Raw genomic sequence first — 13,849 nt, forward strand, 5'->3', positions numbered from 1 at the left:
CTAGTACCAGAAACCAACTAGACTGAGTGATGCAATGAGGGCTGCTGTGTTTGGGGATCTTCGCATAACAGTCGTATGCATAACCCAGCTGGACTGCAGGCCTGAGTGTTTTGTTTGTGTTGGGGAAGAGCAAAACATGACTAAGATGCAGCACCGCCAAGCCTCGCCTCCTGCACAGCGCCAGGGAGGGGCTGGAGCAGAGCTGCACCTCTCTGAGCCCTGCCTGGACAGGGGTCAGGGTTTTGAGTTGCACAGCGGAGGGTGTGGAGGGTGCTGGGTGCAGAGTGGAGCTGTCAAGCAGAAAGTGGTGTGTTAAGGTGATACACAGCTTGCAGCACGCTGCTGGGGAGGTTTTTTATTAATCAGCCTTGCTGGAGCGGGAGCTGCAGTAAGAGCCTGCCTTTTCCTTGGCCTGGCAGCATAGGGAGAGGGAGGTAAACATCTTCTCTGTGTGGGGGGAGACCACGTTCCTGATGCAGGGAGGCACGGGAATGCCCTGGCTCGTTCTATACTGGATCCCAGCCCCAGCTGATGATGCAGAGAAAGCTTAGGCCTGGGCTGGACAGCAGGAGCAAGGAGCAGCTCCTGCCCAGCTTTGGCATGAAGGGGAACAAGCCCATCTCAGCACCCTGGGGCTTGGACTGGGTGGGCCTGAGCCATTCCAGGCTCCAGCGGCCTTGGGCTGGCTCAGCAACCTAAAGGTAAAGAGCAGCAGAATGAGGATCCCCCTGGGCAGCTGTACTTAGCCTCCCAAGGCCCTGACTTCTGCTTCTTCTGGACAACTGCTGATGGGAGCAGTGTGCTTCCTGCACTGTGTGTCTGAGCCTTTCCCTTTCCCAGCACTGTGGCAGGGGGAGCTGCTGCACCTGGGCCCAATGGGTTGGGGGCTGAATTTTGCTTGTGCTTAGCCAGTATGTAGGGCTGCAGTGGAAGCTGCACCTGGCCCTGGCAGAGGACTGCACCAGGCTTGGAAGCAGAGGGGTGTTTCCCTGGGAAAGCCTGGGACATTCATAGGGAATGGGTGCAGCTGCCTTGGCATAACCTTAGCCTGGGCTGTGGAGCCTTTCGTGATGCAAGATGAGACAAGATCCCGCTGCTGCCTGTAGCCTTCGCTGTCTTAAAGTTGTGGGACTGGAGCTGCTGGGAATCACACACACCTGTTCCCCCAGGCAGCCTTGGCACTCGCAGCTCTTGCTCAGCACTGAGCTGCTCCACCACTCATGGTGCTTTGCTGCAGGCACTGTGCTGGGAGCACCGCTCTGCAGGCTGCAGTGGGCAAATCAACCTTCTGCACCCAGCCTGTGCCACGCTGCCTACTTTCAGCCTCTGTCCTGGGCTGTGTGCTGCAGCAAGGAATACAATGGGAGAGCAGATATGGCTGCTCTGCACTGAGAGGCTGCACAGCACTCGAGTGCTTTGCAGCATGCTAGCACGAAGCAGGTGGATGTGCTGGCCTGGACATCATGTTTGGGCCAGCAACATTACTATGTGGTGATACAGGGCTAAATATCCACCATGAGCCTGCTGCACAGAAGTGCAAGGCCAGAGCTGGAGTACAGGATTTATTGGAAGCAGCACTGAGACCCCCAGAACTGTGCTGGCAGGGGGGGGAGCTTGTGTCCTTTGTGGCAGCTTGTGCTGCTGGCCTGTCCCTGTACATCAACGTTCATAATATGATACAGAATATACAAGTAATTACAAAAGTAGTTTATGTCCACACAGTGTCCATGGACTGAGCCAGCTTTATCACGCTCTGCTTTGCTTGAACCTGTCTTTTGTGTCTGACGTGTCCTGGAGGTTTAGCAACAGGGGTTTGGTTTTGTTCCTGGGTCCTGTGCTGCTACTGCCTGAGCTGAAGCACGACCTGGGCAGCAGTCCTGGAGAGTGACAGCCAATGTGAGCAAAGAGCGGCTGTGATGCCCAACAGCTCTGAGAGAAACAAAAACCCAAGGAAAGGGATGGTAGGTTGGAAGCAAAGGGAGGTGAGATGTCAGGCTCCTCGTCTTGGTGGTCCTGTGAGCTGCCCTACAGGATGGACCAGCTTGTCCCCAGCATGGAGATGCTGGCCCTGCTCAGAACCAAGGGGCCGAGGCATCCCTTTTCTACATTGTCATTGCTGTCACATGAGGCTCATGGAGAGTTGCTGAGGGCCACACTGAGCCCTGGGTGCAGCTGGTGCCATAGTTCAGTGTTCCTTCCTCACTGTCAGGGGTTTGTGTGGGCCACAAAGAAGCACCTGGAGAGCTGTATGTGCTGCTGCTCATGCCAGCCTGCTAAAGAGCAGGCCAAGGTGCCAGTCTTGCAGGTCTGCAGCTCCCCAGCTTGCTCCACCTCTTAACACCTTCCTCAGCCCCCAGCACTGATGTCATCCTCATTGGTGTGGCTTCTTGGGGACAGGGAGAAGATGCTGCTCTGGATGTGCCACATGCTGGGCTCTGTTGATGCAGCATCTGACCTGGGCAAGGAGTGAAACTCTGCCACGTGCCTGGGTGCAGCTGCTTGTGCTGGTAATTATTGCAGCGTTATGGCTCTGCTCTTTGCCTCCTCAGAAGCTGACTGCTGGCACAGGCCCAGGTTTCTAACTGGTCTGAACTGAAACTCCTTGACTATTTCCTGGAAGATGGTGTTGGATCTTTCCTGTACCTGCAGGCTGCTTGGCCGCAGGGTGGTTACAAGGCACCATGGTGATGTGGCTCTTGGTAGAAGTGTGTTCCACTCTGTGTTCCCTGTGCCAACTCACCCAGCTCCAGCTGACACCTACCAGGCACAGTAGGTGCAGGGAATTACACTATGCCAGGCCCAGCTGGACCCCCGGCCATTTGGCTGCTGTTCCACACAGAGGAAGGCAACAGCATGAGGGGAGCTGCATGCAGCGGCAGCTCAAATTGCTTCTTCCCTTGGCCACATAGAAGAGTCAATCCAGCAAGAGCAGAGGGAAGGTGTGAGGATGAGGAGGCTGTCACAGGTCGAGCCGGAAGGCCCCAAAATAGCTGGCTGCTGCATCATTGTAGTCAATGGCCAGCGAGGAGACGGAGACGAAAAGCTCATCACCGGCCTTGAGCTCAAACAGTCCCCCCTGGTAGAGAGCGTGGAGGCCGTATTCTGCCTCGGGGGCCCAGCACTTGGTGCCCACCCCTTTGAGCAGGAGGATGGGCTGGCTGTAGGAGGTCTTCCAGTTGATGCACTGCACGAGCTGTGGCACTGAGGTGTGGGCGCTGGCTCCATCGCGGGAGTAGCGGAAGTAGATCTGGGAGTAGACGTAGTACTTGCCTGCCTGGTTGACCCGCAGCCGGCCATCCTGGTATGTGATGTTCTGCAGGTGGGAGTGGATGGTGTTGTCCTCCCAGCGAGTGATGGCGTGGCGGCAGGACTGTGAGAGGTTCCCAAAGCGCCTGGAGCTTCCTGAGGAGAAGGCAGGGTCATTAAGGGAGTGCACTGCACTGAGGGGAACCATTCAGGGCCAGTAGGGGGGGGGCCTTTCATGCTCCTACAGCCATCCAGATTGGAGGTGGGGTGGGTGGTCTTGGACTGGAAAGGACAAACATCTTTCCATCTGCCAGTAAATGCAACCTCCCACACTCAGCTCTCAGGGGGAGATCTCTGAGGGAGATCCATGATTCTATGATCTTTTCCCACCCCAGAAGACCCCCCAGAACCCTGCTAGCCTCTTCTGGCTCACCGTCTTGGGCCGGGCTCTGTGGGCGGAGGGTGAGATGTGCTGAAGGTTTGCCGAGTGTTTTGGTGGCAACCTGCCCCTCTGAGCTGTTGAAGTAACTCCTCTGGGCTTCTGCAAGAAAAGGGACAAATGGATTTAGGAGGTAGAGTGCAAGGGGACCCTCAGATCAATGCTGGCATGTCCTTACTCAGCAACCAGAGAGAACAAGGCGTAACGCCCCACTGACCCTACATAGGGGGAGTTCACTTGGGGTGACAATGTCTAGTCAATTATTATCTAACAGCTCCGTGCTGCCCCCTGGGTAGACGGATTCCCCAGTCTCCAATCAGGCAGACATAACATCCCTCCAACCCCTGCAAGGGACATACGCCCTTCACCCACCCGGTGGGGCAGTCTGCTCTCCCGCCCCAGCTCACAGTGTTATGCTGGATGGAGTTTGCCCCGGGAGCAGCCAAGCACCCTTGACCTGCAGACATCCCCGCCCCACGCTGTGCTGTGTGCACGTGGACGTGGCTCACCGACACTGCCCAGCAGAGGTTCCCCATGAGTGGAACCCCAACTCCTGCCCCAGCGCTCAGCGGGATGGACTCACCATTCACCACGTTCCTGCTGATAACGTTCTCTGTCACCTGAACCATTAGAGAAGAAAAACAACCCCATGGTTTAAAGATGCAAAGGCTGTTCGCTGCCCCCAGCTCCTCTCATTCTTCCAAGCTTTTGGTATGTTCTTTCATGCCATGCCTCTGGACTCTACCATCTCCTCTGTGCAGAGGGCTTGGCATGCAGTCCCTCCTGCAGTCCTGCTTAAATTGAGCCTCTGCCATCCACTGGTGAAGCAGATGGGGAAACTGAGGCAGGCAGGTAAATGGGAGCTCTCCTTTCATATATCCCACCCTCCCCAGCCCTGCAGCCAGCAGCCCCAGGCTCACCGTGGCCACGTAGGCTTTGATGGTGTTGGCCAGCTTGAGGCAAGACTGGTTGCTGATCAGTTCTTCCAAGTTGGAGCCCTCCTGCTGCTGATTGATAAGCTGCAGACACCTCAGTTCCTCCGAGCTGCCCTGCGACTGAGCTTTGAGCTGGAATGGAAACACCTGGATGTCCACAGACTGCACAGAGCAGGGTAAGGCAGCACACACAGCTTGGCTGGCCACAGTGGGGATCCCAGCAGATCAGCTGCCTTTGGCCTGGCTCCTCCTGTGTCAGGATGCCCACAGACACACCATGGAACTGAGCATAATCCGGTGCTTTTCTGGGCACAAAGCTGTTGGTGGGATGGGTAGGTACCACCAGGATACAAATGCAGACTGAAGCTGCTGTGCTGGGAAGGAATCAGTTGGCAGAAGGCTGAATGGGTCCCAAGCTCTGTCCAGAACCTGTTCTGTGAATTGAATGGGTTAAATCTCATCTTGTCCTCCCTGTGATCCCCATGGCTGGCAAAGGCTTGCTTATATCAATGGTCATAGAAATTTGATAGCCCCTTTCATTGAGTCTCAGTGCTGAATATGAAGGGAAGACACAGACTCTTGCAAGCTGCAGAACGTGAGGTAAAGGAGAGGCACTGAAATTTCCCTTTCTCCATCTCCTTCACCTCTTCTGCTCTGACCTTGGGGAAGCAAGCATAACCCAGCCTCAGCTGTGAAGAAGGCATTCACAGACCCTGGGGAAGTGTCTGGGACTCTGCAGTGCTTGGCTCCACTTGCCCTTGGCCTATTCAGGAGCTGTGCACAGATGTAAGAGCTGCAGCTTCAGGCTGTAAGCATGCAGCAGTCTGGTCCATGGCTGCTTCATGATGAAGAGGCTCTGTTATTTACTGCTGTTGATCTTGTTGTAAACGAAGCTCTCACACATCTCTTCCCTCCCAGGACCAAGCAATACTGGCTGGAGACCAGACCCCAAGTACTGCATCAGCCCAGACAGAGCTCAAACACTTAGTAATCTGTATTGGATTGTGGCTGGGGAAAGGAAGCCGCCTTTCCATGTGATGTGGGCTGCTATGTAGTCAAATATGCCTCACCAGCGTGTCTCCAGGCTGACCTGGCCCAATTCTGCACAGCTGCTGCCTGGATGACGGACAAAGCCGGCTGTGGGGTCATTGCTGCTGTGGGAAAACCAGGGCCCAGATGAGACAGCTGCCCTGAAATCAGCACTCAGGAGCTGGGAACCAGTGCAGGCACCTGGACCAGCCTGCCTGCACCACCTGGGTCATTCCCAGATCACAGGAGCCAACCCAGCAGCCCTTGGCTGCTCTGTCAGTCCCACCAGCATCCTGTGCTTCCCCAGGTCGGCTCACTCTGAGCCACAGCCTGAAGCTCCCACCAGATGTCTGCCTGCCTCCTGACCAGGATCAGTGGAGATTCTGGGATCAGCACAAAGACTATGTGAGGTAAGATAAAAAGTCCTTTTTTTCCCTCTCTTTCTGTGTGTGTGCTATTAGGCTGGGCTTACCAGGAGCTCAGTGGGTAGGATATGGATTGAGATGACTTCAGAGAAATGCTGCAGTGCTGACACAACTGTGTGACTGCAGGACAAGTGCAGCCCTCACAGGGGTTCACCTGGAGTGAGTTTAGGTGGCAGAGCTGCCAGCCTTGCATAGACAAGCTTGTCTGAGTGGGTGGAAGCACAGTGCCTGCTGTAAATCCCCAAGTGTTGGGGCTGCTCGCATGAAACTCTCCAACACAATGCATGCTTGGGCAGAGCCAGTGCATGCAGCCAGCTCCTCTGCACTGCCAGCAGTGCTAAGTGTGGTGTAGGCACATATAATCAGGGTCAGCCCTGGAAATGTGGCAGCACAGTCCCAGCATAACAATGAGCACTGCAACCATACCCCTCTGGCCACTACCGATTGTCTGGCTCTGTTAATTTCCTTGATTAAGGCCTGCTGTGATAGACTGCACGTGCCACCAGCACCTCTCACTGTATAGGATAAGTGCAGTCTGTCTGCTCTTAAATTAAATGAAAAATGGGAGAAACTTCTGTAAAATGGGAGGGCAGACTGTGTGCATGTGTTCTGGGTGAGGGAGGCTGGCCAAGGCACTCAACAATTGGTGCCCTTGGAGATGCTGAGTTCCCAGTGCAACACCAGCACTGTTCCCATCTTAGGATCCGGTGAGAGATTCCAAAAGTTATTCCAAAGATGTAAATCAGTGTCAACTGCCTTCTTCCTTCGGCCCTTCCCTGAGGCTCTGTCTGCCCACATTTCCGCTCTCCTATTGATGCCTCTCATGTAAATCCCTTGTAGTGGGTGCCACAGGAGATCCAGGGAAAGAAAGAAAATCTGGAGGCTGGAGTCTGCTCTGGAGGATGCTGAAGCAGCCAGCAGACAGGCTGTTCCTCCTGCACCCAGGAGGAGAAACTGGGCTTTGTCTAGTTTCTCACCTCTGCTGTGGTTTTGTGCAAAGCTTGGCATTCTGGCGCCCTTCTACTGATGGGCCCTCCCTCATCAGAGCTGATGAGTTATCATGGGTATTACTGCCCAGATTGCTGCTTGGCAGTCCTTTGGTTCTCCATCTCTCCTGCTTGTTGTTTGACCCTTCCACTGCCGGGGGAGACTGCTGTGGATTTGCCTTAGCAGCGGCAGCACTGTATGTATGTGGGGCTTGTAGGACCAGGGCTGTTCCATGCAGTTTGTTTTTACGAGGGCAGAGTGCCTGTGTGAGGGTGGTCGGGGGGCCCTGCAGCCCTCTGGCTGCTCACGCCCATCAGGCAGCAGCGGTGCAGCCGTCAGCGGCAGGATTTGGCTGCAGCTCCTGGTCCATAGGAGCTGAGATCGGGAACAGCTTGGCAGGAGCGATGCTGAGTGCAAGCTGGAGAGGCTGCACCCCAGCACAGCTATTGGGTGCTATTCAGTAGGACCAAGAGCCCGAGGGCTCCAGGTGCGGGGTTCACAAAAAGGGGAAGAAGGCTGCAGCACTCCTGGAGTGTGCGTGGGATGAGAAGCACAGCGCAGGGCACAGGGACCAAAGGGCGCCCGTGCAGCCCCAGCCCCAGCCCGGACCCGCATCCTCAGGTTACCAGCGGGCAGGGAGGACCCGCAAGCAGAGGACAAGGGCTTACCCTGCGCACAGCGGCATCCGCGGAGGAGCCCCGTTCCCCAGCGCCGAGCGCCGTCCCACGCCGGGAGCTGCCGGGAGCGGAGCCGCGGCTGGGGGCGCTCCCGGGGTGCAGCCCTCGCCCAGCCGCCCTGGGGGCCCCGCGCCGCGCTCACCTTGGAGATGGCCATGGTGAAGTAGACAAAGAGTCCGGTGGTGGAGGCGATCTGTAAGGCGAGGATGGCCATGACGGCCACGCTGCCCCAGAGCGGCCCGCACCGCCGCCGCCGCTCCCGCAGCCCCCCGGGATCAGCGCCGGGGCCGTCCCCCAGCATGCGGGTGGCTGAGCCGCCGCTGTCGGAGCGCAGGTACTGCCCGGCGCTGGGCTGCTGCGGGGCCATGGCCGGGCCGTCGCTCCCCCCTCTCCGAAGTGCCCGGAGCTCCAGCGGGACGGAGCGGGGCGGGGACACGGACGGGGGCGGCCCCGAGTGGGAGTGGGGGTGGTCCCTGGGCTGGGGGGTAGAGAGTGGCCTCGGGGGTGGGGTCTGTCCCGCACCTCCCCTGATAGGCAGGAGGGGGGCGGTGGGTGTATGTGCGCTGCGAGGATGGGGTTCTGTGTTCTTTGTGAGCCGCACGAGGCTGGCAGGGCTCGGGGACGCCCTGTTGAGGGTGGTGGAGAATCCCTGTGCTGGGAACGGGAGGTCTCGGGGTTGGGTGGGACACTGATCTGGGTGATGCAGACCACACGTCTCCGTGGGGTGCCGGGGATGTCTGTCAGGGGTCAGCGGGTCACCCTAGGGGCATATGTTTGCAGAAAGGTATTGATTACTACGGAGCCTTTCCCAGGGGCTCATCCTACACTGCCCACAACTAAGAAACCATCCTGGGCCCGGGTGCGGGAGGAGAACCTGGATGGGAGCAGCGTTTGGTTGTGCTCTGATAGCTGACCCCAAGGCTGTGCTCTGCTGGTGAGCAGTGTTCCTTATCCTCCTGAAGTGGGAATGTTGAGTTGTTTGGAAAGCAAACAGAAAACCTGCAGGAGGGCTGCTGCCTGATGACTGCCAGACGCCGCTTTGTGCTCAGGTGACCACAGTCTGTAGTGTTCTTATCTCTGCAATGGAAGTGAGATCTTCATACGCAAATACTATAGTTCTCCCAGGGCCCCTATCTCTTCTCTAAGGATGGGATGTGGGAAAAGTGCGGGCTGACCCCAGGCCAAACCCACAGACAGCTCCAGTAACCCCAAGTGGTACCCTGGGGTAAACTCTATGGTTTATAGCGAAATGGGGAGCTGACTGTGAGCAGAAGTGGCCTCTGGTGTGGCCTCTGATGGAGGCAGGGACACAACCAGTGCTCAGCCACAGTAAGGGAGGGGAGCCCAGCACCTCCGGTGTGATGAGAGCTGCTGGGAAGAGCCAGCACACCAGTGTCTGGCTTCTTCAGTGCTCTTGCACCATGAATGGTGGGGTTTTCTTTGCTCGGGAAAGGAACTTGTCCCATTTTACATCCTGCCTGCCAGAAATGCCACTGTATCTTCCACTGTATCCCAAAAGCTCTGGCTTTCTGCAGACAGATTTCCCCCCATTGAGCTGCTGGTTGGGATGCAGGAGAAGGGAACTATTCACAAGGTACCACCCATTTAAAACAAAGGAGCAGTTCCATTATCTCTTTTTACAAGCCATTGTGGCTACTCTGATTCCTTTGTATGCCTGGGGGTGAAGCAGCAGCTCTATAATTGCCTTGGGATCAGCTACTGGGGTACAGGAATGAACCTTTCCCTCAGATCACAGGGCAGCAGCTTGAATTAGAACTTCCCAAACATCCTTACAGTCCTACTTTGCTTGTGTATTCTTTCCATGTACAAATGGAGCACTGGAGCTCCTGGCCACGTTTGGAGGGTCCTTCACTGTACCTCCTGACCCTTGCTCTGTGGGCTGAGTTGCAGTGCATGTAGCCCAGGAGCAGTTCAGAGAGTTTCCTTTGCAGGTCTCCCCCCATCCATGTTTGCTTTCCCAAGAGGTGCTGGTGGGTTCATAATCTCAGTGCTTTCATAGCCTCAAGCCCTAAGTGTGCACATATTTGCAGTAATTCCTGCAGCAGTGGGCAGGTACATTAGGCTTCTCTGCGCTTCTGATACGTACTGTACACAGAGCAGCCACATGAGTAGTAGTTATGGCTTCCCAGACATGGAGAAGTGGGTAAGTAGTCACCTTATCTGCTTTTATTGCTTTTATAAAAGTATTTGCTGCACCTTGAATAATGCAAGCTCTGTAGAAATGTCTTCAGATCGCTGATCTAATCACTCACTTTCAGTGCAAAGATCTCTACCACCCTTTCCCAGCATCCACTCTTTCTGTGGGAAGTGGCTTCTGAATTCCTGGTGATCTGTGTTGTAGAGACGTGGGAAGGAAATGCTGTCCTGTTATATCAGGAAAAATACTACTGAAACTGGGGGATCTTCCAGCCAAAAGCATCTGTCAAGTCACTGAGTGGTTTCTGTTGGCTCCATAGGGTGGGGAAAGGGCCCACCTGGGCTCTGCAGGTGAGCAGTGCAGCACCTGGAGCTGCAAGCACTCAGTAGCTCGGAGTTGCTCTCTGTTCAGTGGAGATGGGAGGCCTGCAAAGCAGCCAAGCCTGAGTGAGGGCAGGACCAGCACTTGGACTGCAAAAAGAAAATTGGGTGGGAGCCAGATTAAAAAAAAAAGGCCTTCTGAGACTGGCTGGGGAGTTGTTTTTCACTTCTAATATTTCCTCGTTTGTGTACTAGGAGAATTGGGCCAGCTGACTCAATGGTGCAGAACCAGTGCAGGAAAGTGGGAGAGAGTGTTTTGCTGGGGCCTTGTATCATCACCATATTGCTGGGATAGAGGAAACTAGGCAGATATTGCATGCATAGGGATGTGAGCTGTGTGTGTTTTGCAGTCTGCCATTTAGATTCTCTTTGGCTTTGCTTCAGGCATGATGTCCGAACGTGCAATTTAGTCATGTGATTTTCCCATAGTTTATGGAGGTGATCAGGATCCACTGGGTTAGCCTAGACTGGATCCCTCTTGAGCTGGGTTAGCCAGGGCATTCATTCCTTCCCAGTTCACACCTTCTGGAGCAGAGATCCAGATGCAGTTCTCAGTTTTGTGTGACTGCTCCTTTAAGGCAAGCCACAGCCTTGGCCTCACTGGCTTGATTTCTAACATGTGTTGGCTACATGATCTTTAGTCAGGAAACAGCAGCTCTCCCGGGATGTGAAATCAGCGCACGCAGCTCAGAAAGGTCTTTGCTAACCTTTCTGGTATGTTCCCTCAAACATTTGTCTTTCGATTTGAACTGATCAATTCCTCTGCAAAGCTTTATGTGAAAAATCTTCTGCACCAGATCATGCTCCCAGGGTTCAATAGGAAACTTGGTGCTTCCAGCTGATGCACTGAATCAGCTCATATTCATACTCAGTCCGCCTTGACTATGTTGAGAATCCACATCTGTGCTGGGCTCAGTTCTGCCCTCAGGGAGCACCTCTACTGGGGTGCTGGGGACCAGCCCAGAAAAGACATGGTGTTTCCTTAGGGCAACATGCTATTTTATGTTGTAGTAGGAACCTGGGAAACAGTGGACTGGCAGTGATGTGTCTTGGCCATTCTGTGCCTCAGTTTCCCACTGTTCAACATAGGCTTTCAGAGGACCTGTGTGGTTGTCCATGTGCTTGAGATCCCTGGCAGGAAGATGCTTAACTTGGGAAGTGCTCTGGTGTACGTCCTTCCTATGGGATGCTGCAGGGACATACCCTGACTGAGTGCATTCAGGGAGGGAAGGCTGATTTGGATGCAGATTAAAGGCTCTGGGAAAGCACACAAATAGAAGATTGCTCTCAGGGTGCTCATTATATAGAAATAGCTCAAAGGAACAGATGCCAGCAGGGAAATGCTAGGATGCTGGTCCCTGCTCCTACAGCCAGTTTCAGGCTTTTCAAGAAGTGGTGTTTTCCCTTGTCATGTTTCCAAGCAGAAAGTCACCATCCCTCCATCTGGCATAGGCAGAAAAGAGCTGGAGATGGATGTGACAGACCTGCTGCTGTCTGAACAAAGAGAGATGATTAAAGCCAGGCCTCTTATCTCCTCCACCCAGAATACCAGAGATTTTACAGCGCATTTAACTTGCCCAAATTTCACCTGTGCTTTAGAGACAGACAGGAGGAGGAGAGAGGAGGGGTTAGGAGAAGGACACTTTGGGGTTTATCCCTTGGTGATGTGGCTGTGGGCTCATAAGGAGCAGGCACACAGCCCACAGGCAGCATCTGTGCTGGGGGTTTTTGGAGTCACAGGGACATTACAAAGGAAAGGTCAGGGTAAATGGCCAATGCGGCAGCTGCTTTGGCAGCTGCAGGCACAAAGAGAGGCACACACACCATGGGGCTGCACAGATGTTCCCTTTGCCAGCAGGCCCAGGAAGGGGCAATTCAAGCAGACATGACTCAGCACCCAAACCACATGACTCAGCGCCCAAGAAATGCTGGCTGACGATGCCAAAGTGGTGATGCAGCAGTCTCTGCACCCAGTCCCTCTTTGGGATTGGCAGTCTCCAATCTGTCTGAGACCACTGCTGAACCAGCAGAAAATCTCCCCAGCCAACCCCGGAAGTTTTCATGATGGAGGGATCTGTGTTTATGAGACATGCAGAGAAATGCTTCCTCAGCCATGTCACATGTGTCCTTCTGGAAAGGGAGTCTCAGCTCCTGGGGAGGGAGCAATGGGGTAAGCGGAACAGTGCAAGTCCATCTTGGAAGTGGTCCTAGGAGGTGTGCAGGAGAGCTGTGTCTACCCAGTTGTTGAGCTCACGTGCAGATGATGATATCAGTAAGGCTTGTGTGGAAGGGATTTTTTAATGCTGAATATAAAGTCCTTTGCTGCCTGTATTGAGAAGAGTGTGGCAGTGCACATACTACAGTTCTGGCAGTTCATCTAAATGGAGACTTGCTTTTTAGTTTTGTCCTTAATCCACTTGAGTCACCATTGGTCTGACCTCAGGGAGATCAAAACCCCGAGACCGCTGTACTCCTCTTTCCAACACGCATGCAGACAGACACAGACATGCACAGTGTGTGCTTTCTTTGCAAGGCACGCAGATCCTCTGTTGTGTTCTAGGGAATCTGGAGACACATGCAAACCATATGGAGGCTGTAGGGGGGGACCAATTTCAGTGGTTGGAGCTGACTCAAAGCTTCCCACCGCAGGTTTCCTGCTGGCTCAGGGCTTTTTCAGCCTTCCTACCTCCCTCCCTATCCCTAGAACTACTGAGCTCCTTGAGAGGAGGCTCATGTACATCCACTACTCATGGAGCTACGAGAGGCCCCTTCCCCTTTTCAGGGCAGCTCATGGGGCAGGGTGTATTCATGACCTAGCAGTATTTTTGTAGGAACATCCTTCTGGAAATCACTGGGTGCAGCTCGCCTGTTCTGAACAGTCTATTTGAAACCTCAGTTTCTAGAAGCTGTGATGGAAAAGCCAGCTTTTGTAGTTCCCTGCAAACTGGCAGGGTCTGAGTTGGCTCAGCTCAGCTTCTCTTCTCACACAGCATAACTCTCCATGATTCAGCTGTAGTGCCCATCTTTGCACCCCAAGGAAAGATATTTCTATTTTAGGATAGCCGCTGTCTCCCCTGAATTGGGACACTGGGATGCTACGCCTGGTTTCTTCTGAGCTGCAGAGAATAAAAGGAAGCTCTGGGTTTTGCAACAAAGAACAGGACAGCCCGAGCCCAGCTGTGCAGCACCCAGCTGAGGTCTTGGAGCATCAGCTGCCCATGTGGGCCAGCCGTGCTTCCTGTCCACCACCTCCACATCCTACTTTCCTCGTACTCGTTCAGCACAGCTGTCTCTGCTCTTGCTTTCACAGTAGGAAGTGAAACCCAGGAACAGCACAGCAGAAGGCATCTGGGCAGCCCTTGTCTTCCTTCTGCTTAGGATTACATCCTAAGAAAGAAGGCCGGCCCAGTTCCTCCTCCTCCACGCCGGGTTTCCGCATGCGAGCGGCTCTGTAGCTGACAGCCGGTCTCCGTGCTCCCTCTAGTGTCAGAGCCCGACGGCACAAATTGATGCGAGCTAAACAAACTAGTGATGAAACTGTTAAATCCTCTCAGGAGCACACGAAAACCCCGC

At 54.5% G+C, this 13,849-nt stretch overlaps 1 protein-coding gene and 1 long non-coding RNA gene across 3 annotated transcripts in view; one reads left to right on the plus strand and one right to left on the minus strand.

Annotated features, from left to right (window-relative positions):
* Positions 1–1,549: 1,549 nt before the first annotated feature.
* Positions 1,550–8,136, minus strand: LOC107312841 (tumor necrosis factor ligand superfamily member 10-like). Its single transcript, XM_015860632.3, has 5 exons — positions 7,881–8,136; positions 4,606–4,752; positions 4,269–4,305; positions 3,680–3,787; positions 1,550–3,402 (listed from the first exon to the last, which is right to left on the minus strand). The coding sequence occupies exons 1-5, from the start codon at positions 8,103–8,105 to the stop codon at positions 2,960–2,962; spliced, it is 960 nt and encodes a 319-aa protein (XP_015716118.2). The 5' UTR covers positions 8,106–8,136; the 3' UTR covers positions 1,550–2,959.
* LOC107312880 (uncharacterized) overlaps positions 4,752–13,849 on the plus strand; it is a 345,732-nt gene continuing 336,634 nt past the window's right edge. For both annotated transcript variants that reach the window (XR_014945184.1, XR_014945186.1), the window contains exon 1: positions 4,752–6,059. This is a non-coding gene — a long non-coding RNA (uncharacterized LOC107312880). The remainder of the gene's footprint in view (positions 6,060–13,849) is intronic.

The sequence above is a fragment of the Coturnix japonica genome, chromosome 4, assembly GCF_054131305.1.
Source record: "Coturnix japonica strain WE chromosome 4, WE-NBRP24, whole genome shotgun sequence".
NCBI classification, from domain to species: Eukaryota; Metazoa; Chordata; class Aves; order Galliformes; family Phasianidae; genus Coturnix; species Coturnix japonica.

Excerpts from the sequence above, each read along its gene's own strand:
- LOC107312841 (XM_015860632.3), bottom strand. The coding sequence starts at position 8,105 with ATGGCCCCGCAGCAGCCCAGCGCCGGGCAGTACCTGCGCTCCGACAGC. Across the intron at positions 4,306-4,605 it reads TCAAAGCCTACGTGGCCACG|GTGACAGAGAACGTTATCAG; the intron begins GTGAGCCTGGGG and ends CTAATGGTTCAG. Across the intron at positions 3,788-4,268 it reads CAGCAGGAACGTGGTGAATG|AAGCCCAGAGGAGTTACTTC; the intron begins GTGAGTCCATCC and ends CTTTTCTTGCAG.